Here is a 26,066-nt window from a genome sequence, read left to right as displayed (position 1 = left end):
GTCTGTTACTCACCCCGCTCGCGTCGCTCGCTCTGCTCGTAATATCAGACTCGTTCGATAAGGGGCTACTTTACTGACTGGGACATAAATAACTATTAATAATGCTTATTTAACTTTGGAGATCAATTTTTCTGCGATAGCATTAATATCCTTGCAAATGTTATGTTTGTGCACAAAAAAATCGTTTTTCAAAAATCAAGCACACTCACAAATTCAATTTACGGTTAATGTTTAATGTAGTACCATTAACTATCAATTAGGTAGACCATATATCACGAAATGCCAACTGGTGAAGTTGATTGCTACAAAATATTTTATACAATGTTGATGCACTTCTTACATAATGGAGTTTTCCCTCATTTCATGTTAAAAGTGCGATATTTTGTAACTTTAATCTTTTAAAATTATTAGCAGGGGTATTATAACTATCCAGATCGCATAGAGGGAAGAATCCATACCGAAAGAGAACTTTTTTAAAGATCGCAGAGATATTGCAGAGTTAGGGAATAATGAAGTTATTATTAGAAGATCAAACGGGAAATATTTCTAAAAGCTGAGAAAAGTATTGAGCAAAATGATACCCAAATTTTCTGTAGGTGTTTAATTTTAAATTGTTTTAGTATGTTATTTATTTTATTATTTGGTTTCTAGTTCTTGTTTTTACAATAAATTATATTCTAATAAGACTTTGTTTAGAATTATTGCAGTTTAAAAAAATATGTTTTTCACTGCAAACTGTGGGTGTTAGAATGATCATAGTTTTGGGGGCTAAATAATAATTAATAACTTATGTCCAAATATACGTCTAGTTATGTTACCAATTAATGCTGAAATGGCAGAACATAGTTCAAAATTGTCAGAATACATTCCATACAGAAATAAAAATTATTTAACAGAAATAATCGATCGAGTGTCAAGTTCGTGGAATCAGTACTAGAAAAACACTAAAAAATATATGATTGTAGACGCCGTATTAAAAAGTGGTATGACCCAAAATAGAAACATGTAAAGAATTGTAAAATGTTTTTAAGAATTGCATTTTGAATAGAGGTAAATGAAAAGGGAATGATGATAATATTGTGAATACAACAGATATTAAGTAAGTTAAAATTTAAGCGTTAATCAAATATATTGTGAGGTCATAGGTCGTTTAAGTCGTTTATTAAAATGTAAATAGAATACATGCCTTCTTAATTATTAAACTTTATAGATATTCTCTGACACTGTTCATCTTTCTGATGGCGTTAACAAATAAGGATACGGTGCAATCTCCCGAAAGTGTAATAAATTTCTTATATTAATTTTCCAAGCTGACAAGTATTAGACTCGCTAGTTAAGTCTACGCTAGTAGGAAATTAATTATCTGATTTTAATGATAAATAACTTATAACGTTTATTTTGAAAAGCAGTTTCAAAAGCTCCTTTGGTGTATAATACTTAAGAACGGTACCTATGTCTAAACACAAAAATTTAAATTAAGTTTTTGAGCTAACTTAATTCAGTATATATATATATATATATATATATATATATATATATATATATATATATACTAAATCTGCAAGGATCTTGAAGATTGATCAAGAAAATCTTTAAGAGTTTACTATTTAACTTATCTGCAAAGATTAAATTTCTTTTCTATATACGCATATATATATATATATATATATATATATATATATATATATACATATATATATATATACATATATATATATATATATATATATATATATATATATATATATATATATATATATACATTTATATATACATATATATATATATATATATATATATATATATATATATATATATATATATATAAATATATATATATTATATTATATACAGTTCCAAATTATTATGAACCTTGGACTGTTAGAAGTTGAATTAAATTTGCACCTGTGACTGGCCAGCCAGCCATAACTTATATACCTACTTTTATATGAGATGTAGGGATCGTCCTCACTTTTTTGCTCTTTTTCTCTGAGCCATTCCCTGAATGGAGAATGGTGTTTTTAAATATCTTTTTCTTTCATTTAATGGTTCGTACTGACAAGGTTTTTGCCTACTTTTTTATATTTTTTAAACTTACCACGATATTGCATGAGCGGTTGGTAACTCGCCTTGTTGTGTGTCATGTTTTACCTTCAAGGACACTGTCTTTTCACGTGATAGCTATTTGGACCTGAATTGTGCTCCCATTTGCCGGGTATCTCCTGTTAGCATTGGAAGCTTTTATGGTAACTTCATTACACCTTTTATAATATTACTAATTAAACTCTTAATTTGTTCAATAATGTTACCTAAGGTAAAAATTAAATTAAATTAATATTAAACTGTTGAAAGTGTGATCTTATGAGCTTGTTAGTTCTCGGCAAATACTTATTTTTACATAAGTTTTTTACATACTTACATGTACAAAAAACCAAATGGTCTTTTGCTGTGCTATGTTTGAATCAAATTGTAAACTGTATCTAGTTTCAATTTATTGTTTATACAAAACTAATTATTGATTTCTATTATCTTAAGCTTCTTTACATTTTATACCATTGACTGATACATGTCTTTTTGAGGTAACACATTTATATTGACTTGTCTATGGATGTTTGGTTTTTCATATTGTGCGTTTTAGATGAACTGATGATGCTTTCTGATTAGAAAGCGAAATATCTTCAATAAATAGATAAAGTAGCCAACTTATTTAACCGTCGTACTCCCTTTTTCGATGTATATATATATATATATATATATATATATATATATATATATATATATATATATATATATATATATATATATACCTATATACACTCATGGACAAAAATATCGAATATTTTGGAATTTTCCAATTTTTTTTTGTAGTCACTATTACTTCAAAATAATTTTAGATTACTGATAATACTCATATAGAAGGTTGATGTACTCAGCTGGTTTAAAATATTTTGATGTTTATTTTGACGTTTATTCAGTGGTTAATGTCATTCGTACATTTTATCATAAAAATCCTTCTTCACGTAAAGGAAAAATCATACTAATTCGGTTATTTTTAGTTTAATTTATTAAGTTTAATTCAATATTGTTTTGATTTAACTAAGTTTAAAACAAGTATCCCACCAATTCGGCACTGCGATGAAGTCCAAGTAGCACATATTGTAATTTTGTACGAGGAAGGATATGCACAAAAAGGTATCGCATGACGTCTCAGCAGAACTGAATCTATAGTTTCAAATACTCTAAAAAAGTACCGCGAAACAGGAAATTTTGAACGAAGGCCTGGTCAAGGACACCCAAGGTGCACAACCGCATTTGATGACCGATTTTTCTTAATTCTACACGAAATCATTCATTGACATAGTTGCACCTCAGAAATTAGCTATTAAATGTTAGACAAGTTAATGTGAGTTCACAAACAGTTAGACGAAGATCAAAAGAAGCAAACTTAAAGCCCAGACGCCCCGCCAAAGTTCCACGTCTTCTCCAAAATCATAAAGCTTGTTGTTTGGAATTTGCAAGAACATATATTTAGTGGAATATCGACAACTGAAAAAACGTTCTTTTCACTGATGAAACCAGAATACTATTATGGGAGCCAGATGCTCAAAACTACGTCTACAGAAGAGTTGGAGAACGATTTGCCAGCTGCAGTCTTGACGAGACCGTTAGTTTTGGAGTTGATGGCATAATTCTTTGGGAAGGTATTAGTAGGGAGGTACGTACCGCACTTGTGGAAGTGATTGGACGAACGACTGGTGATTCTTACGTTTAAAATATCCTGCAAAATCATGTTTTGTCATATGTTGGTTACATTGGATATGAAAGATTCACGTTAATGCACGATAATGCCCGACCACATGCCGCTGCCATAGTTAGTAATTATCTTGATGAGGTCCAAATTCGAAGATTGGATTGGCCACCGTCTAGCCCGGATTTAAATCCAATAGAGCACATGTGGGATCCTCTAAAAGGCAGCATACGACAAGGAAATCCCGTTTCAAATACAATAGAGCAGCTTCGGCTTGCTGCACAGGATGAATGGAATGCAATTTCCTAAAGATATGTCCAAAATTTACTTGCAAGCATGCTGAGAAATATGCAAGCAGTAATAAGAGCTAGAGGGGGGAATACTCCTTACTGATCATACACTTCTTTCAGTTTAAATCAGTTGTTTAAGCAATTTAAATTATCATTTAAGTTTAGAGTAAAATAACCTTATTTACCTAATATTAAACATTTATTTTTTTTACAATTTTCTCCGCATAAAAACTTATTTTTTTTTTATTAAGCATTGTTGAAATAAACTTTATTTTACAATAAACGACTTGCTTGGCCAGAATTTATTTTGAAAAAACAAAAATTTGAAAATTCCAAAATGTTCGATATTTTTGTCCATGAGTGTATATATATATATATATATATATATATATATATATATATATATATATATATATATATATATATATATATGTTACAGTCACTTTTGTGTTGAGTGACTGTTGACGTTGAGTGACGTTGAGTGACTGTAACATACAAAAAAACTCTTGTGCCTTAGTGGACCACCACTTGAAGACAGGACATAACTTTGACTTTAATAATGTAAAAATCTTGGAACAAGTTGATAATTATAAAAATCGGCTTTTCCTTGAAATGGTACACATTAATAAAACTCCTGAATCTATCAATTATAAAACAGACACCAATCATTTAAGTAATATCTACTGCAACATACTAAACAATATATAATATGATAGATCTTAACCTTTAAACACAAATTTTGTAATTCTCTAGTAACTGTACCTATAATTTTATTACATTCCTAAATATCAGTATTGCAGTAACTGACTACATACCATCAATTACATTTTATAGATCAATTTATCGTGTTCCTGATTCTTTCTCAATTCTATTAATTCCATCTTTCCACTTTATAAAATGAATAATACTGTCATAGTAATAATTGTTTATTTTAACCTACTCGCTGAAAATTGTACAACGGGAATTCACTCTATAACATATTGCGGTTACCATAACTCCTTAATAAAATCAAACAAATATGTCATTTATTTAGATATGTCAAAAAAATTTAAATTTTCATTCTTATAGTTGTAAGTATTAAAATATTCATTTTGTTTACATATAAACATTAATTATTCTAATAAATTTACAGTTTTCTCCTGAAGAAGTCACAAAATCGTGACGAAATATTGAGACTGAACAAATAGAGTTTTATTTCCTGACCGATTGCTGATACTTTAAATCAATATTTAAAACAGTACGGTCGAAAAAATAATTTGAAAAATATATATATATATATATATATATATATATATATATATATATATATATATATATATATATCGTCGGCTTACTGCCAAAACCCGACAAGTGTCAAATTAGTTATTTTATAATCGCATTTAAAACTTTTTAGATAAGGATATCGATATATATAAAACTATGAGTTTTCTTTTGGATTTTTTATTTTTACAAAATGTAACTAAGAATCAGATAATAATACATAAAAACTACATTACTATGATTTTGATTAAAAAACCTAATTAAACAATTATAATTTTAGCAAGTTGTAAGTTGTTGGGTTTTACCAGTAGCAAAATCGAGAATTGGATAAGTTGTCCAACGAAATAATTGACTTTAGCTCTGTTATTTGTTGTAAAAAAATAGAATAATCCTCATCATCTGAACTGTCTTGTACATCTGCTTCCGGTTTCTTTCTGTTATGCCAGTTAATGTTGATAATCCCTGATACCAACCATGATACTCTTCCGGTATGGTAAGATTCTTGCACAGTTTCAGAAGATCTTCCTTTTTCGCCACGCTTATAGGAAGTGGTTGTTAATAAAGTTTGTTTCAAACCTTTGGTATTGTTAGTGACGTCTTAGTATTTGTGTTGTTGGTGAATTTTTTAGTTCTGTTAGGTTTATCTTGCAGAGCATGATTTTTTTGGATTACTCTCTTTTATTGTTCCTTTAAAAACATGAGTGCAATCAAAATTATCCGAAACGTTATAGTTGTAATAAATCCGACCAAAGTGGCCTTTTACAAATTTTAAGTATTTGATTTTGAGCCACTTCACTGGTCTTCCGGTTTTGTCAATATATCTGTTAATAATAAGTTTTTCCGCAACATCCGTACAGTCATAGAAATCTTTATACTTCATTTATTTTACGATATATTCCCGTTTTGACACATTTATGCCTTTTGCAGTTTTACGGGTTTTTCTTTATCTAGCATGGCGGAAAATGTTCATCCTGTTATGTAAGGAGTACACAGGAATTTTTTTCTTTGCACATTCCATTGCAGAATGCACCGAATATACCTCCATGTGAGTGTGTTCCGTTTCCAAGAACTTTTGCTCTATAATTTCAATATTACCCAACACTTTCACTGCATACATCAATAAAGCAGCTACATTTTGATTGCGGCTCTACCCACCGAAGTATCCGAAAACGGTGTGATATGGGATACATTACTGTTAATGTTGTTCTTCAGATAGTCGAAGATGCAACTTCCTAATTGGGATTTATTTTCTTTGTTTTATGAAATGTAGAAAACCAAATGGCTATTGGAATATAGGATATATTTATAGAAACAAATCATTCATCAAGGATAGTTCCGGTATTATAAATCCCTAGACCGCCATATCGGAAAATGTATGGGCCTTTGAAAACTGCAAAAAGAAAGAACTTATGCAACGCATGTGTTCGCAGTGTCTGAACAAATTTTGTGTGAGTCATAAACATCCTATACATTGTGATTGCTCCTATTTGAAATATTCCTAATAAATTGCGAACTTCCCTTCTGTCCATTCGTCTCTGTCCAAACGTAGCAGTGCGCATCATTCGGTAATTTTGCTTTATAAAAACATAAATTATACACAGATATTTTGCAAGTGTAATCTAACTGTGTAACATCTCCACATGGGATTTGTAATACTGCTTGCAGGTCAAAAGTCAGTAAAAGAAAATTAGTTTCATTGTTTACTCTTTCTTTATCCTTTGCTTTTGCATTTTGACATGACTTCTTTCTGTCTATGTGTTCAATATATTTTTGTTTATATTGTTCTTCATCACCTCTTTTTGCATTGTCATATGCAGAACAGATTGAACACTGATTTTTTTGGCTTAAAAAAAGACAAGATATACTCTCTACAAAATATTTTTCTGTATGTTGTTTCAGAAACTGGCACCCACTAATTTTTTCCTTGCATAGGTCTAGATATAATAGAATAAGAAACGAGGAAGTTCGTAGACGAACCGGAGTGGAAGACATTATCAAACATATTACAAGGCAAAAATGGAGATGGGCAGGACATGTTGCAAGAATGAAAGACGACAGTTGGACAAAAAAATTGCTTGGAGACCACGGGCTGACAAGCGAAGCCGAGGAAGACCCCCAACGCGATGGACCGACGACCTCAAAAGAATCGTGACCAATTGGATAGCAGAGGCGCATAACAGAAGCAGATGGAAAAGTCTAGAGGAGGCCTATGTTCAACAATGGACAACTCAGGATTGATGATGATGATGATGAGGTCTAGATATAAGCTAAAGATTTTTGCGATATTTAGATTTCTATCTAAATACTGACGTTTCGTGCTCTTTCTTCTATAATGCGACTCCATTGATGAAAATGACTCGATATGGGATTTAACTTGTTGAATTGATTCCGGACTGGTTTTATTAATAGCCGTATGTTTCCGCATTTATCATCAGATAAGAATGTTCCTATACAATCTGTATTATTCATATCATGCGTACCTACATCCATTGATATATTTAACGTTTTGCAGAAAAAATGTCTGCATACTCTAATTTTGTCATTACCATTTATAAAGAAATAATGTTTTGCATTAGATATTTCTTAATGTTGTGTTTTCTTGACTAATACGCGTCTTTTTGGAGTAAATATCTGTATGTTTGACAAAATAAAATCTTTTTTTCGTTTAAAATCCATTTGCCAATAATTAGCGCAAATTATCTATCGCAGTTCCTTTGAAAAATGCTCAGTACATTTAAAGATACATTTGTCAAAGTTAACCAGTTTAGGGCTTTTGCCATCACTTTAGTAATATAGGGTAAACACTCTGAATGACGTCTTTTAGCCAGATTTCTTCTTCATTTACTGGGATTACTTGCTTTCCATCTTCTTAAACTGTTTACTTCAACAACCACTGGTTTGCTAGAAATCTGTGTATTATATGAAGTTGGACAACTTACCTTAATATTATTCGGTAATAATACATTTGATAATACTCGAATTTTTTGAGATGAGAAGGAAATATTAGATTATCTGGTAACATCGTAGGTTTTGTCACACAATTTGAGTCCTTTAATGGCTGCACTGGACGTTGTTGGATGTCTGGTATTACATTTTGCAAAACAGTGTAACCACAAGAGATATCACCCATTTCGTCTTGAAAAACTACATAATCTAGTATTCTTTGAGCAGGAGGTAACCAAGACGGATCCTCGTCTAAAAAAACAGACCCCAAAACTGCCTCAGTCTTTTATAACTTATTTTTTGGTTCCTCATAAAAGCGTTCCTCTGAAACTGTAAAAGAAACACAACTAAGTGTAACATTTTTTTAATAAATATTGTTTTTAAAAACATTGTATTTTGCTTTTAAATAATAGTTTATTAGAATCAAAAGACAAAAATGGATGGAAGGACCATTTCTACAGCACTACGGTTGGTATCATCGTCCGGTTTTTAAAGATCTTTTAAAAAAAATTTGCGTAGGTCCTTTATTTTTTGTAATAGATTGTGCTCTCGATATATAATGTAGGATGCTAAGCCAGTAACGTCAATTATATTATAGGAAAAGGCCAAGGACCGACGCAATATTCACTTTTGCTTTGAATAATCGTCGAGCCAGTCCACACCTAAATAATACGTATAATATACATATTATGATATATTTACAGAAAATGGGTATGTATTTATTCGTTAACTGTTGTCATAGGCGAGCGGCAAACTCCTATTAACAGAGCATAAACCGACTATTTTTTTGAATTTCTACTTCTCCAAACCTTTTTTTTTATTAAATTTTATATATATTTTTAAATTCAAATGTATTTTCTTGAAATTTGTTTAAGTGGGCTAAAATTGTTATTAACAAATAACATATAACAAAACAACAATTTTCCGAATCGCTTAGAGTAAAATTTTTTAGGCATACCTCATCGAAATAAATACTTTTTCTATCCTTATAATTTTTCAAAAAAATGCTTTCCTTTTAAGTTATTTACAATTTTTTGTTGAAGAAATTCGTAAATTAGTAGTTTTTGGGATTTTTTTCTAAAAAATTACTAAATGAATTGGAATTCTATAAAAAGCTGAATAATCTTGATATGCATTCAACTAAAAGTAAAAATAGTTTGAAAAGGATAAATGGTTTCTATCTTGCTGAAAGCTTGAACGAAATATTTCAATATTCATTTCGAGCAGTCTATCGCTGTATACGATAATAAGCGTATACGTGAAGGTTTTAAGATTGGTAGAAAAAAAAATCCAAAAATCACTAATTTAGGCATGTTTTCAATAAAAAATTGCAAAAAACTGGAAAATAAAACTTTTTGTTTAAATTACCAAGATAAAAAAAGTGAATGTATGTAAACTACCTAACTAACTAATTGTATTTAAGTTAACCTTTTATATATCTAATGTCAATTTTACTCAGTTAAGGTTGTATTTGCTGGCATAATTTTGATTTACTTTAGTTTTGACTTTGGTTTGTATTGTGCGTTCATTGTTTTTTTTTTTTTTTCATGTTGTTTTTAACTGTCGGTTTTTATTAAAACTAATACCATTGTCTGTGGTCTGATGATGGGGCAGATATTGTAAGCCTCGAAACCGGTAGCCCACAATTTTATTGTAATTATAATAAAAACTAGATAAGATTGTGAGAATTGACTATCTCCTATACACCGGAGAAAAAGTATTTAATTCGATGAGATCTTCCTAAAACAATTTTACTGGAAGAGATTTGGAAAATTGTTTTTTGTTATGTTATTCGTTAATAACCCTACTCTTGAAAAAATTAAACAAAAATACATTTAAACTTAAAAAATATATATAATCCGATAAAAAACTTTAGTCGGTATATTCCGTTGTTAAGCGTCTTTTTAAGGGTAAACCGCTCACCTAGAGTAATCACAGATATTGTCCAAGATGGTGACAATAATTTTTATAGTTAAAACTAAAAACATACTTTATAGTGTATGCTTGTTTTAGAGAAAGGAATTTTTTATATTTTATTTGGTTGTTTTGTCCTTCCTATTTTATTACACTACATAAATTTCTCACTTCATATTTATTTTTCTAAGCGCATTAGCGTTATTACAAAAGAGTCTTAATATAATTGAAAAATTTAAAACACCCTTAGAAAAATGTATATATCGTATAACAAATTTCAGTAAGTAGGTTACTTCGATCCACATGCCATGAATATTAAAGTCATCTAAACAAGAGCATTGTTTGTTTTGTTTCAGTATTGCGAGAATTTCGCGACGAATATGGTGGATGCGAGAATGTTGGAACACTTGAGTAAAAAGGAATTGGAAAAGTATTTAGGAGTCACTAGGAAGTTTCATCAGGCGTCTATTGTACACGGCATACATTTACTGAGAATAATGAAATACGATCGACAGGTATGTATTTGTATTTGTGCATGAGACATATATCAAGCTAAGAAAAACATCCGAGAATGTAAAGATTTTATTTATAGAATTTAATGATATTAATCAATTAACTAATATTAGTTTCCCGTGGATGATATTTTTCACAAAAAAGTTAATTATTTTTACTCCTTATTATTGGTTATTGTATTTTTGTAGTTTGTAATTTAAATTTTATTATAAGATCATTTTTACTTTTAGTCCTTTTCTTTTACTTGAAGCTGGTAGCTTTGGTAGACGTCACATGAGCATTCGATACAATAAACAAAAGAATCCTGTTAACTTGTTTTTTGTAAGACAGAGTCCTGTTTATTCTATCATTTCAGCTTTTGTAATGTTGACGTCCACGTTCCACCAATTGGGGGGTCTTTTAATGGTTGGGCTCCAAATTTTACTAATTATTTCTCTATTAATATTCGTTGTTGTTTGTCGAACGCTACGTATTATAAGAAGTTAATAAAATTTTTATTTTCCAACTTTTTTCTGGTACTCTCTCACTAATGCTGCTGTACGGCGTAGATCTGGTGGAGCAATATTGCTCAGAGTAGGCAGCCATCTCACTGGCGTTGGTTTTATTGTTCCAGTGATTATTCTCATGGTTTGGTTAAGTTGGACATTGATTTTGCTTGTATGTGCACTATTTAGCCATACTGGTGCACAATATTCTGCCACTGAAAAAACCAAAGCTAGAGCAGAGGTCCGAAGAGTAACTGCAGAAGCACCTCAAGTTGTTCCTGCAAGTTTTGATCTTAAGTTATTTCTTGTTCTTAGTTTACCGGCTGTGTTTGTAAGATGACTTAAAAAAATAATAATAACAAAACAAGAAAACGAAATAAAATATATTTGTTTTTAGTTTTTAGTTTTTAGACTATGTATATATATATATATATATATATATATATATATATATATATATATATATATATATATATATATATATATATATCCTGTCCACGGTCGCAATTCTCCAATCTGTTATCCCGATTATGCCACCTTTTTGGTGATTGTTCTCTTCTCTCTTTTAGCAGCGAGTCCTTTGCTCACCTTCTATCTGCCATTCTCGCAAGATAGCCTAACCATCTAAGTCTCTTTGCCCAGATGATCTGGCTAATTTCTGGTTTCCCGTGCAGGTCTCCGATCTCTTTATTTGTTCATCTCCTCCAATCGTCTTTATAGTCATTTACTCCGACGAGTATCTTTCTTAAAACACTTACTATTCCCAGATGTTCAGCATATTTTCATTAGTTTTATTCATAACCCATGTTTCGCTTCCGTACAGGACCGTGAGTTGGATCACTGTTAGGTATAGTCTCAATTTTACCTTACTTGAAATGATTTTTGCGCTTAGTAGTTTGTGTAGAGCTCCGACCGTCTTCCTTTCTCTGGAAATCCGCTTCTAAATCTCTTGACTTTCCAAACTTTCATATGCTTTGTTTTTTGCATAATAATAATCAGTCCATGATTATTATTAAGCTGATTATACATAAGAAACTACAATGTAGAAAAAACAAAACAGGCAATAGAGCAAAATAAGAACATGAAAGTTTTGAAGAGGAGCGCACAAAAGGGGAAAATAGAAATTAACAAACTGAGAAACAGAACTGGAGAAGAAACAACGAACAGAGATGAAATATTAAGAATAGTTGAAGAGTTCTACACAGAGTTATATAGATCAAGAAAAAAGATAACAATACGGAACCTCCAATTACACTAAAAACTGGGGTATTAAACCAAGGATCAGATTTAATGCCCGATATAACCAAATCAGAAATCAAAGAAGCCTTGAAGAAAATGAAAAATAATCGAACCCTGGGTGAAGATGGAATAGTATCAGAAGCGCTAAAAATTGGAGGGGATGTATTACTTGAAAAAATTAAACAACTTTTCAATATCTGCCTTCACAGCGCCAATATTCCAACAGACTGGAACAACGCTACTATGATTCTATTACACAAAGCAGGAGACAAAGCAAATTTAGAGAATTACAGACCGATTAGCCTCCTCAGCCATATATATATATATATATATATATATATATATATATATATATATATATATATATATATATATATATATATATATATATATATATATATATATATCGAGAAAAGGGGTACGACCTTCAATCCAATATAAACTAAGGTACACTCGAAGAGTGGTGGGTTTATCGGTCAAAGTGGAGAAATAAAAGACAAAGACGATGGCTACTTCATCTATTTATTGAAGACGTTTCGCTTTCTGCTCAGAAAGCATCATCAGTTCATCTTACAAAGACATGTAGCAGTCAGTGATGTTAAAAATATTCCAGCTTTGTAAGCTTTTTCATATTTTTAACATCACTGACTGCTACATGTCTTTGTAAGATGAACTGATGATGCTTTCTGAGCAGAAAGCGAAACGTCTTCAATAAATAGATGAAGTAGCCATCGTCTTTGTCTTTTTATTTCTCCACTTTGACCGATAAACCCACCACTCTTCGAGTGTACCTTAGTTTATATATATATATATATATATATATATATATATATATATATATATATAAATTAATTACTATTTAACTGGGAATAAGCCACAATTAAAGGTTAAAATACGTTTATTGACGTTTCAATTTCCACTTCGGAAATCGTTCTCAAAATACCTAAATAAAAACCTCAAAACGTCAATAAACGTATTTTAACCTTTAATTGTGGCTTATTCCCAGTTAAATAGTAATTAATTTAAAATGCCACAAGAAAATAGCTTCAGAACTGACTTATCAACCAAGGAAACAGGCAGGATTCCGAAAAAGTTACGGAACAAATGACCATCTACAAAGTATAAAAACCCTAATAGAGAAAGCAGTGGAATACAATAAACCTCTAGTTCTAATATTCATCGATTTTCACAAAGCCTTTGACACAGTTGGGCTAAGCAAAATATTACAGGCGCTTAAAGAATGCAGGCTAGATTATAGATATACTAAATTATTATACAAAATATACCTGCAGGCAACAACCACTGTCAGATTACATACTAACAGTAATCGCATAAAAATAGAACGGGGGGTTAGACAAGGAGACCCAATGTCACCTAAACTTTTTGATACGGTGCTAGAACATGCTTTTAAGAATTTGGATTGGATGACAAAGGGAATAAAAATAGATGGAGAATATCTAAACAACTTACGTTTCGCCGATGATATACTTATAATAGCTAAGGATCTAGGTATGGCAAGAGAGATGGTACAGGAACTCGTTGTGGCTACAGAAAGTGTAGGTTTAAATATAAATATCTCGAAAACAAAAATCATGACCAATTTGGTACTCAACCAGAACATCAGTATTGGTGGTAAAGAAATAGAACTCGTAGATAGATATAAATACCTGGGACATGAAATTATGATTGGCAGGGATAACCAGACTCATGAACTGAAGAGAAGAATCGGCCTTGGGTGGGCAGCATTTGGAAAACTGAGAGAAACTTTTAAAAGTGAGCTGCCCACATGCCTAAAGAGAAAGGTATTTGATCAGTGCGTCCTCCCAGTCTTGACGTACGGAGCAGAAACACTTACCTTAACAAAAGCAGCAGCTACCAAACTGAGAGTCACGCAGAGAAGAATGGAGCGGTCCATGTTAGGAATAACTCTGCGAGACAGAATAACCAACGAAGACATCAGGAGAAGAACCGGAGTGACTGACATCATCGAGAAGATAGCCAGACTAAAATGGAGATGGGCAGGACACATAGCCAGAATGACAGATGGGCGATGGACAAAGAGGTTATTGGAATGGAGGCCAAGGGAAGACAAGAGAAGCGTCGGTCGACCACCTACAAGATGGACTGACGATTTAAGAAGACTCAATAAAAACTGGATAAGAGCGGCGCAAGATAGACGGGGTTGGAAACATGAGGAAGAGGCCTATGTTCAGCAGTGGACTCTTGAGGCTGGATGATGATGAATCAGTCCATACTGTTTAGCTTTCGTTTCAAATAGTTTGCACATCCTTAGCAGTTTCCCTTTAGTTCTTCTCATTAACACCACATCGTCCGCAAATACCAGGACCTGGCTTCTATTGTCATCAATTGTACCTTTTCTTTGTACTACATTCTCTATTATCATTGCCTCCAGCAATAAATTAAAGAGTATTGTGGACAGCGGATCTTCTTCCTTTAGTCCCCTTCTTAATTCAAATTTTCCTAATAGGCTTCTTTCTTTCCTTACTCTATTGTCGGTCTTGACTAAGATTATTTTTACTAACCCAATCATCTTTTCAATTGGAAATTTGAAGAACTCTTAGCGCATGGCACAGACGCCTTATTATCACAGAATCGTAAGCTTGTTTGGAATCCATAAAGTGGAGGTTTAGCTTTAACTGTTGCTTGTACGTACTACTCTGAATCATTTTTAACACGAATATTGGATATATGGTATATCTGCCTTTTTTTAATCCTCCCTGTTATTCACCAACCTGCCCGATTAAGTGCCTTTCCAGTCTACTTCTTATGACTATGGCGAGTAACTTATATGTTATATCCAGAAGAGTGATATTTCTGTAGTTTCGCATACTATTTTATCTCCCTTCTTATGAATTGGACGTAGTGTTGCCTCCCTCCATACATCTGGCATTTTCTCTCGCTCCCAGATTTTCTTTAGCACAAGGCCAACTGTTTATCTTCATCATCTTGTATTTCATTTCGACTCTCCTTCCATTTATTGGCGTTATATCTACCTCTCTAATTCTCTTAAAGAGTTCCTACTCACCCTCTTCATATCCTCTTCGCATTCTCTTGCCTTCATCCGTCTATTCGTCTGATGACTTTTTCACTTTTGATCCGATCTCCCCTGGTATTCAGCCGTTTCTCGAAGATAGCGTAAAGAATTTTTTAAGCTTCATCCGCTTCGAGAAAAAACTCTTATCCACCTTATACTTATAGCTTACTTATATATCATATCTTTATAAATCAAATGTTTTCGAGGGGCACTTTAGTGACCATAAAGTATTTTCACTTAGTGTATATTTGCAAGTCAATAAAGTATCGAAAAAAGATAAAAAAACCCATCAGTTACAGGGATATGTCAGATGAAAATGTATTGATGTTTAAAGATTTCTTCTACAGTTTTTGATCAAGTTTATTCACAATTGAATGCTGAATATGCCACAAATTCATTTGTTAGCATTTTAGATTACAACCTAAATTTATATTGTTCAATAAAAACACGGTATAAAGCACAAAAAACAAATAAGGCTACCTACATGGGTAACAAATGAGGTAAAACACGCTAGGGAAGAACTAAAAATCTACACTGGATAGCAAAAAATATAGGGAGTCTCGAGTCTCAAGATACCTATAAACAGGCAAAAAAAGAATATAATTCTCTATTAATAAATACTAAAAAAAACTTTCATAGTGACTTAATTAATCAATCTTACAATATACCAAAAACAATTTGGAATTTAGTAAACAGTGAAACCGGTAGGCAAAAGAACAGGTCTGAAATTATTCTACATTATGATAATAAAATTATTACCAAGTCTGGTGATATTGCTAATTCGTTTGCCTCATATTTTGCTACAATTACAGAATACAATCTTTAAACTCATTTTGGCACATCGTTGCCTTCTTCTTGTACTACCTTAAAAATGTGTAACAAAACATTTTTCTTTTTACCCGTAACTCCAATTGAAATAAAAAATACAATCGATCAACTAAAAAATAAGCCTAGTACTGGTATTGATAACATATCTGTAAAAATAATAAAACTGATAAGTGATCATATATCGATTCCTTTAACCCATTTTGTTAATCTCTTAATAACAACCAGCCAATTTCCATCCATATTTAAAATGGCAACAGTTATTCCAATCTTCAAAAAGAATGACCCTCATGATATTTCAAATTATAGACTTGTATCTGTCCTTAGCATAATTTCCAAAGTAATAGAGAAGGTTGTATACAACAGAATGTTAAATTTTATAGAAGAATACAATTTATTAACTCTAAATCAACACGGCTTTAGATAAAAAAAGTCAACACTTACGGCTGCATGTAGCTTGTTTGAGCGTATTTATGATTAATTAGATAGTAGAAACTACGTGGCAGGACTATTTTTTGATCTATCACGAGTTTCTGACTGCTTAGACATATCATTTATTCGCAATAAATTATTCAACGTTGGTTTTAGAGGGATATTTCTAGAATGGGTAATAAATTTCTTAAGTGACAGGAAGAGTGTTGTTAAGATGAAAGAATCAAGCTCAGAACCATACACGACAAATAAAGGAGTATCACAGAGATCCGTGCTGGGACCATTATTATTTCTAATTTTTATTAACGACCTACCAGATCATATAAGGGCACTTATAATATTAATGTTTGCTGATGATACCTCGTTAATAGTCTCTGCACGTACCCACGAGGAATTAAAATGACAATAAAGACTGTTGTTGACTGCTTTATACGCTGGTGTAATACCAACAACCTAATATTAAACATTGACAAGATGAAAAATATTTATTTTCATTCACACAACTCATCTACCTATCACTATATCTTAACCATCCATGATAGAAACAATATGTTATCTTCCACTCACTCTACAAAGTTTTTGGGTGTGATTGATTGTAATCTCAAATGGTAAGAGCAAATGAATTCAGTGAACATGAAATTGAATAAAGCTTTTTATGCTATATCTAGAATAAAAAACACACTACCTATCTCGGCATTAATGAACGTTTACTATATCCTTGCTTTCAGCCACATGTGCGATAATGTAATTTTGTGGGGGAACTCAGTAGATAGTAACAAATTGTTCATTACCCAAAAAAAATTATCCGTAAAATTTTTAATTTGGATTATCAACAATCTTGAAAACCAATTTTTATTAAACATCAAATTTTAACTTTCTACTGCCTATATATCTATACATGTTTACTTTATGTAAAATAGGAAATCAATACATTTTTAGTAAATTCAGACAATCACTATTACAATACAAGAAGTGCTGAATCTTTACGAGTTCCTAAACATAGAACATTCAAATTTCGAAATTGCTTCAGATATATGGGACTGACCTTTTCAGATATATGGGACTGATCATTTGCCAAAAACTGTTAAAGATTTACTCTTAGGAAAAGCATATTATTATATAAATGAATATCTTGAGGACAAACTGCAGTAGCTTCATATTTTACTTGCAAAAATGTTTATTTTATTGTGAATATTGTATTATACACATTAATGTTTTTTATACTGAATTCTGTAGTGACGTATCCTATACATTTATCTTTAATGTCTTAATTAAAGGATCAATAAAGTATGACTACGACTATGACTATTTTGCAAAATTATTGTTTTTAAATTGATTAAAACTCTGTCTTACTATTCACTGTCTAATGCTGATTTTTACAATTTATAGGTAGGCCGTGGAAGTACGCAAGACTATTTATAAAAAATAATAATATTACTGATTATTACTTTAAGATATAGACTTATAGAACTAACTAAGTTGACTTCTATGTGGATCGCCGTTTTATTAATCGGCTGCTTTGACCGGGAAATTAATTTCAGCTTAAAATATAAAAAATAGATGGGATTAGATCTTGTAGGAAAGCAACTCTCTTTATTTTATTGCAATTGTGTAGAATCTGCACTAGTAACCTTTCAAAAAGAGTTTTTAAAAAACAAGGTTTCCGTAAAAATAAAAAGGCATGAAACAAATGGACACATCAGAATACAAGAAATATACAAGGTATAAATTTTTTAGTAGTAGTGTAGAGATGCCTAAAAATTTACCACTGCATTAAACAAAACGTAGAATATCTACAGGCTGTATGACATCGATCTTTCTACCCTTACTTTACCGAGCAGCTGGTTTAGTATCACCAAAAGACCTTAGATACGTCTCTCAATATGTGGAGAAATTCAGGGAAACTTTCAATGAAAAACACGAGTTCAAGGAACCGTCAGGAACCAACCGACTTTAGTCAAGAAAAAGAAGTATGAAATGTTTGCCGTGAACCTCCCGAAAGCATCCTTCTCCAACACCACAACTCGAAGGCATATTTTTTTTCTATCATCCGATTTCATTGCCCATGTTTTGCAGTCGTAACTGAATGTAGAAAAAATTATGGCGCGTACCAATCTTATTTTGGTGTTCTTCGACAATGAAAACACTAAAACATTTTTTTTTTGTAAGAAGTATCAAACCACCTTTCGTTCCAAGAAGCATTGTGCTGTCCGTCATAAGAAAACTGTATATATTAACTTCGACTAGTCGACTCTACACTTCTAGTCGGTTGATGCTTATTAACTAGAATGAATGGAAAGATTTTTGAACATTTTTTTTATGTTCACACATTAATTTCTTTCGCTATTTTCATGGCATTTTAGTCCTTATTTTACAATTTTATCGATGTTTAAAGGAAAACACCGTCTACTTTTTCGGACTGAAACACGTTAAATGTGCAAGAAGAGCACAAATTAAAAAAGGATACTGCAAATTAAAAATATCGTTTCATTAGTCTTCGATCATGCTAAAATTTGTAGGTATAAAGATACAAACTGCTTCGAACATGAAATTTTCATACGATGTTTTTTACTTGCTTAAAGTACAAAGATACCATAAGAGCATTTCTTACCTAAAACACTAATTTATAATCCTATATTATATTATAATAAATATTATAATTTTTTGATCGCCAGTTCATAAAAAAAGTAAAACAATAAGTTTTTCCAGTCACTAAAGTTTGCGACTCAAGAATTATACATGAAACGTACCTTTAAAACATGCTTACTTTTTTGATCAAAAATAAACACATTTCATAATTATTTTATATAATAACCCTAAAAATAAATATAATTTTATAACTACCTGTAAGTATTGCATAATATTATTTTTCACTATTTCATTAAATTTGGCCAGTTTTCTTGTTTTTATCTGAGAGATATTGCGACCTACAGGTCAAATATCAATTATTTGGATTATGCGTGACGTTTTTTAAGTAACAAAAAATGCATTAAAACTTTTTATGAGTTTATTAAATCTAATTATTTCCAACGAACAGAAGAGTAATAATTATTGTTATTAACCCTCCAGTTATTCCAGTGGTCAGAGACGAAAATACCACTGAACCCCTAAAAATTATATAAACCCCCTCCGTATGGAGGGAAAAACGGAAAAAAAACTAAGATAATTCTGAATAAGAATATTTATTAGAACTTTTTTGTAGAATGAACCATTTTTCTTAGAAAAAACGCTTGAAGCTATTTGTGATTTTCAATATATTGAAATGATATTTATTTAACTGTTGTCTTTATTCAATTTATAATGTCTTTATTAAAAGGTTCTTATTTTAATTTATTAAAAAGCACGATAACTTATATTAATTTATTTAACTACTCAATAATACATAATTTATTTTATACGAACGCTACATTTAAAATCGCAGGCGCGAGTCTTCAGTTTTAACTGTCCCTTCCAAATAAAATGTCCTGTTAATATATGCCAGTGCCGTTAGCTAGAACCATCGACAGCCTTCTCGACTAGCGGCGAAATTATAACGGTAAAGGCAAACGGGTATTTTCACATCGGTTCGACCGTTTTCTGGAAGGTCCCTTCAGGTAAATAGAAGCCTCTCGTAAAATCTAAAACATAAACATGTGAATAAAAACATGTTTATAGGTTAAAACTATGACTCATATTTTTACGTAACAATATCTAAGGTACAGACGCGAAATCAATTTTAAATAAAATTTATATCAACTCGATTTTAAAAATTCGATATCTTTTGATCAGAGTGTCCTATCGACAAAAATCAAAGTTCGTTTTAAAGGTGAAAAAAGCGATTTTCGTACGCAATAATTTAATGTTGCCACAAATAAAGTCAGTTTGTTTAAAGGTGTTAAATAAATAAACGTTTAGCGATTTTTACCATTTCTTACGATTCTCATGAGATCAATAATATTTATCACTTCCATTGACCAGTTACAATAAAATTTTTATAACTACATACCAATCTGCAAAACATATAGCCTAATAGACAGAAATTTCGGTTTTGAGTTCAAGTAGCAAATGTGAGGCATATGAAATATCCCAAGAGACGCTAAATTTAAACTTTCACATTACAAACGATCTAAAACAAGTATATTTTTTGAAACGAAACAACTTCAGCTACAAATTTTACTTAATACCCGATTCGTGAAAGCGTTTCCCGTGCCGTGCGATCGTTTGTGATGTAAATGTTTAAATTTAGCGTTTTTGGGGCATATTTCAAATGCCTCAAATTTGTTACCAAAACTCAAAATCTTTAGGCTATATGTTTTAAAAATTGTGCTCTATTATTAAAAACTTTATAGTGACTGTGTAGCAGTTACCACGCTGCTCCCTTAAAAATCTCCTTAGATACGTCTATGGCCCAAATTAAAATATAAGAGGTCGCTGGTAGCACAGTATATTGCTTAAAAAGAATTCTTTTTAAGCAATATGCTGGTGGTGTCAACTGTGGCTGATCGACAAGCGAAATCTTGGAGTTGGGATCAAGATTCGATAGTGCTTAGCAGCTTTGCAGATCTCTGGTGGTGAATTTGGTCCGATTTGAGAAGTGAGCGTCTTTTACATTTGTCGAAATTTTAGTTAATACGATAATTAAATTATAAAGCAACTCAAATTAAGCAAGAAACTTAAATAACAATAAATTAAATGTCAAACCACGTCATAATGACAACCGCTTCAAAGTCTTAACGCTGCGCACTTGTCTCAGATAAAGCAATCTCAATTATTTATTTTATAAAATCAGTTCTTTAAATACCCATATATACCGTTATACGTTTTGTAAAAAACAAAATAGAATCAACGTTTTTATGTCATAATTTTTATTGTAGGATGTATCGTTCCTCATTAGTTTTTTTATTTTCGTTTTTCCGATACGGTAAAATGTCCTAGCTGCGTAGACCGTTTATTGAACGATTCGATGTAAAATATGTACTGTTATAAATATTCTTAGAAACAATTGGAATTTTCTTGATGTTATTTTGTAGATTTGCTACCCATCCACTCATACACCATATACCTATACACCCATATAATTGCACATTATTTGAAGAGCAACACTTGGAGAAAACAGGTTGGCTTATTCCAATCAGCCTTCCATCGTCATTGGTTTTTGTAGAGCCGAGAGGGTCAAACTATGTGGACCTATTACTAGTTTATAAAGAGTCTATGACCCGACTCATTCTATTACATATTTTATATAAATATTTTGATTATAGTAATTGGCATTTAGTTGCTATTCGGACACATATTAGTCTTATCGGTGAGTACCTCACCCCTTTGCGTCTACTAGGTAAGGTATTCATTTATTGTAACCATAGTTGTTCTTTTCTTACTTTAAATACCTTATCTAGTCTAGGATTACTTTCTATTCTATCTTACCTTTACACCCCCACTATTGTTATTTCAGCTTTTCTTGTACATGTAGGTAAATGATTTAAACTGCGTTTACTAAATATTTATAATTATAGTTGTCATTAGTAGTTAGCTTTTTATTTCAGTTTCTACTATACAATATATTATAGCAACACAACATGAATAGTCTTCTTCTTCTTCTAATGGCGCTACAACCCTTTGTGACTCTTGGCCTCTTAACAATGTTCTTCCATTCTGCCCTGTCGGATACTTTCCTTCGCCACTGCCTGATGTTCATGGTTTTAAGATCCCTCTATACGTTGTCTATCCATCTTTCACGGGGCTTCTCTCTTGTTCTGTTTCCTTGGGGCTTCTATCTCTGGACTACTTTTATAGCTCGATTATCTGGCATTCTTTCTAGGTGACCAAGCCAGTTTAGTCTTTGTGACTTTACAAATCTAACAATATCATATACAACAATACATACAACATACAACAATATATAATTTATAAATATAGTTGTCATTAGTAGTTAGCTTTTTATTTCAGTTTCTACTAACCAATATATTATAGCAATACAACATAAATAGTGGTTTTTTTTAAATAATTCTAGGTTATTGTATTAGGTATACCTGTTTTTGGTTTTTTTCCTCATTTATACATTCTCAAGCTAGTCTTAAGTGGCGACCACATTTAGTACCTTAGGCAACTTCGTATATTTACTTATAGTGCCTTCAATACAAGATTAAATTCCAAGTTGTCATATCTAATTTCATTGTTTGTGTTACAAGGTCTTATTGTCTCACTTGTTTATATAATTTTATTATCCCATCCTATTGTTCTTTTATCCCAAAGCCAATCCTAAGTGTAGAAAAGCTAGCTCGAATTCCCCCTTGAGATTTGTTATCTCTCTGGCCCTTTAAATTTATTTCTCTAAGCTAAGCCATTCTTTATTAGTACATTCAATAACTTCAGTCCTAATTCTCCTTCTTGTAAATTCTTACTCCTTAATTACAATACCCCAGCGTATTGGGGTTTCAACTGGTCATGGAAGTGATAAATATTATTGATCTATGATTGAACTTGATTATCATCGATGCATACTTTCCAACAACAATGTATCTAGACGAAGGAGTTGATGCCTTTTATGAAGATGTATCGATAGATTTAAATGATACGCTCACCGAAACTAGGTCCCAAAACAAATAGTCTATGATCCCTTAAATTAAGTTAAGAAGTTGAACAAAAACAGCAAACTGTAACTTGAATTATTTAAGAATGATATGGTTAAAATTTTTTTTATGATTGAAAATTCTAGAATTGAGGTATTTCTCTTTGAGACACTGTGATAAACATATAATCTGGAAAGACCATATTATTAGATATTAAATCATAATTACATTTTTGGTCTGATTGAAAAAGGCGATTGACGGCAAATATTATGAAACACTAAGCATGCCAGACATCCAGTCTTTTTTTTGTAAAAAGTCTAATGTTTCGCGGGCAAAATACACGAATTGTTTTCGCAGGCCGTTATTAGATTAAATGTTTTCGTTGAAGAATATGGCGAATAACTTATTAAATGGATTCAAAGCTATTTGACTTGTTGCGCTCACATAATCAGGGTGAACATTGGTACATTTTTATTCAATATTTACCTCAATGTCTTGCTTCACATCAAGCCAATTTTTGGTTGTTGTAGAAGACATAAAAAAATTCTAACGTCATATGTTAGCCTGGGAACTATCTGGGCCATTGATGACTGATATGTCTCTAATGGAATGCAGTTGAATACAGGGAAGTGAACGAACATATATAATTTTCAAAAAAGCACATAAAAACTACTTATATCTACATTGTTGGAGATGAAATACTGTTGCACTGTTTCAGATCTGGAAATTATACTAGATTCTGAACTCACCTATTTTAATCACATCACATCCATTGTAAATTAATGCTTAAAGATGGTAGGTATTTTTTATAGAAATTCTCGTGATTTTTAAAATTTTGGTTGTTTTAAAACTCTGTACCGTAGTTATATTAGTAACCATCTCAACTATGTTTCTTCAGTGTGGAACCATCAGTATGATAATTTAATATGTAATTTATTTAGCTTTAGAACAACATCAGTATGATATTCAGATTTCGAAAATCAAGCTTAAACAAGGGACATCAGTTGGAATTTTTAGATTTTATCCACGAAAATTATTTTTGTTGAATGCAAAATACGCTTATCCAAATTTACAAACGTATGTTTTTGGGACCTAAGTTAAGCTTGTAATAATTTTCAGGCTTTGGCAGTAAGAAGACACCAATGCGAAACAATGGATGCTGATCCTCTTGTATGGACTAATCAAAGATTCATCAGATGGGCTCGCAGTATCGACCTCGCAGAATACGCTGACAATTTAAAAGGTAATAGTGAAACATATAAAATTAGTATGTATAGTATTTTTCATATAAGAATGCGTGCACCTCATTCAAGATTTACGACGTCAGAACCCCACAGCGTTGCCAAAACATCAGAATAGTAAGTAAGTGAGGAATTTTTAAAATGTCAACTATTTGTCAAACTATTATATAACAGTAAATACACTCAGGTTTACGACTGCTGCAACACACGTAAATACACAAGAAAACATTTTAATACAAAATTATATATTCTAAATTTAAAACTCTATTTAGAGCATTAATAGTAAAAACGTCTTGCCTTTTATTTTTTGTTCAAAATAATCTATCTTATATGAAAGCTTATCAGCTTTCTAAAGACTAGTAGAAAGTTGTTTTAGTTGTTTTGGTATAGCACAATCACAATACACAACAATAATTGGTTTTTAAAGCTATTAATCTAAATTTAATATGTAATTATAAATATAATTTATTAATATATAATATATTATGATCAAATTGTGTAAAAAATCAAAACATAAACAAAATTCTTACTTAAAAAAGCGGCAACACTTTAAACAATTTTGCCACACGCTGAACTGTAAAAAAATTTGAAGTATTCCCATATCAGTTGCTATGCTGTCTAATATATTTAATTAAAATTATTATTTTGTGGAATATTAGATTAAAGAGTTATTTCATAAAATTTATATTATTAATAATAACAAATGTTTTTGGTTATTTAATCAATATAATTCTAAAATTCCCAATATAATGATGATTACATTTTTCTGATTATTATACCAAGTTGACTCCTATGAAAGATCGAGCAGTTCAGTATGGGATTCGTATTATTAGCTGTGTTAGGAAAATGTGAAATCTAAGGTTGACGTTCTGGAAATTTTAAATATAAGTGACGTCACTTTACATAAATTGTGACGTGCCCGCATTTTTTATGAAAAATACTATAAACGTACATTATAATACATTTACAATGACTTGCAAATATTTTATTTTTTAGAAATTACATAATACATATACTTTCGCAAATAAGTGACACTAAAAGTAAAAATTAATTTTTTGCGATATTTTCTCAATTCAGTGAACATTGCTTAAAAGGAAAATAAGTATAAATAATAATATATATGGTGATAATTTTTTGTGACAAAGTCTATTATACCTATTTGTTATCATAGAAGATACCAAAACAAAATACAAAAATAGGAGGTATAGTGTTGGATCCCGGATTTTCACTCTTTAAAACTAATAAGCTAATTTTTCGTGAGTAGTTTCATTTTGACAAGACGCCCAACTTTTGCTCTTAGAACAATCTGAGTTTGTGGTAACTAACAGGGATAGCAGGGATGAAATATGTTGATTTGACGGCTCTCAAAAATTTATTACTTCCGGTTTTTTTGTTTATTTTCAAGATAATTATCCAAATTATTCAAAAATATTTGTCTCACTAAATGCAAGGTTTTGTTAAAGAGTCCCCTCCTTTACAACATATAAGTAAGATGTTTCGGCATAAAGACTTGGATTGCAGAACATAGACAAAAAGTATACTTTTTCTTCATTTATATTTTTTCTGATCGTTT

At 31.1% G+C, this 26,066-nt stretch overlaps 1 protein-coding gene across 6 annotated transcripts in view; it reads left to right on the top strand.

Moving 5' to 3' along the window:
- The window catches only part of Liprin-gamma (liprin protein kazrin), a 298,413-nt gene that overhangs the window by 238,964 nt on the left and 33,383 nt on the right, over positions 1–26,066 (top strand). For all 6 annotated transcript variants that reach the window (XM_072523265.1, XM_072523266.1, XM_072523268.1 and 3 more), the window contains exons 12-13: positions 10,512–10,670; positions 24,372–24,495. In XM_072523265.1, coding sequence (XP_072379366.1) covers positions 10,512–10,670; positions 24,372–24,495 — 283 coding nt within the window. The remainder of the gene's footprint in view (positions 1–10,511; positions 10,671–24,371; positions 24,496–26,066) is intronic.

The sequence above is a fragment of the Diabrotica undecimpunctata genome, chromosome 2 (genome assembly GCF_040954645.1).
Source record: "Diabrotica undecimpunctata isolate CICGRU chromosome 2, icDiaUnde3, whole genome shotgun sequence".
In the NCBI taxonomy this organism is placed as follows: domain Eukaryota; kingdom Metazoa; phylum Arthropoda; class Insecta; order Coleoptera; family Chrysomelidae; genus Diabrotica; species Diabrotica undecimpunctata.
This window is presented reverse-complemented; position numbering and strand designations above follow the sequence as displayed.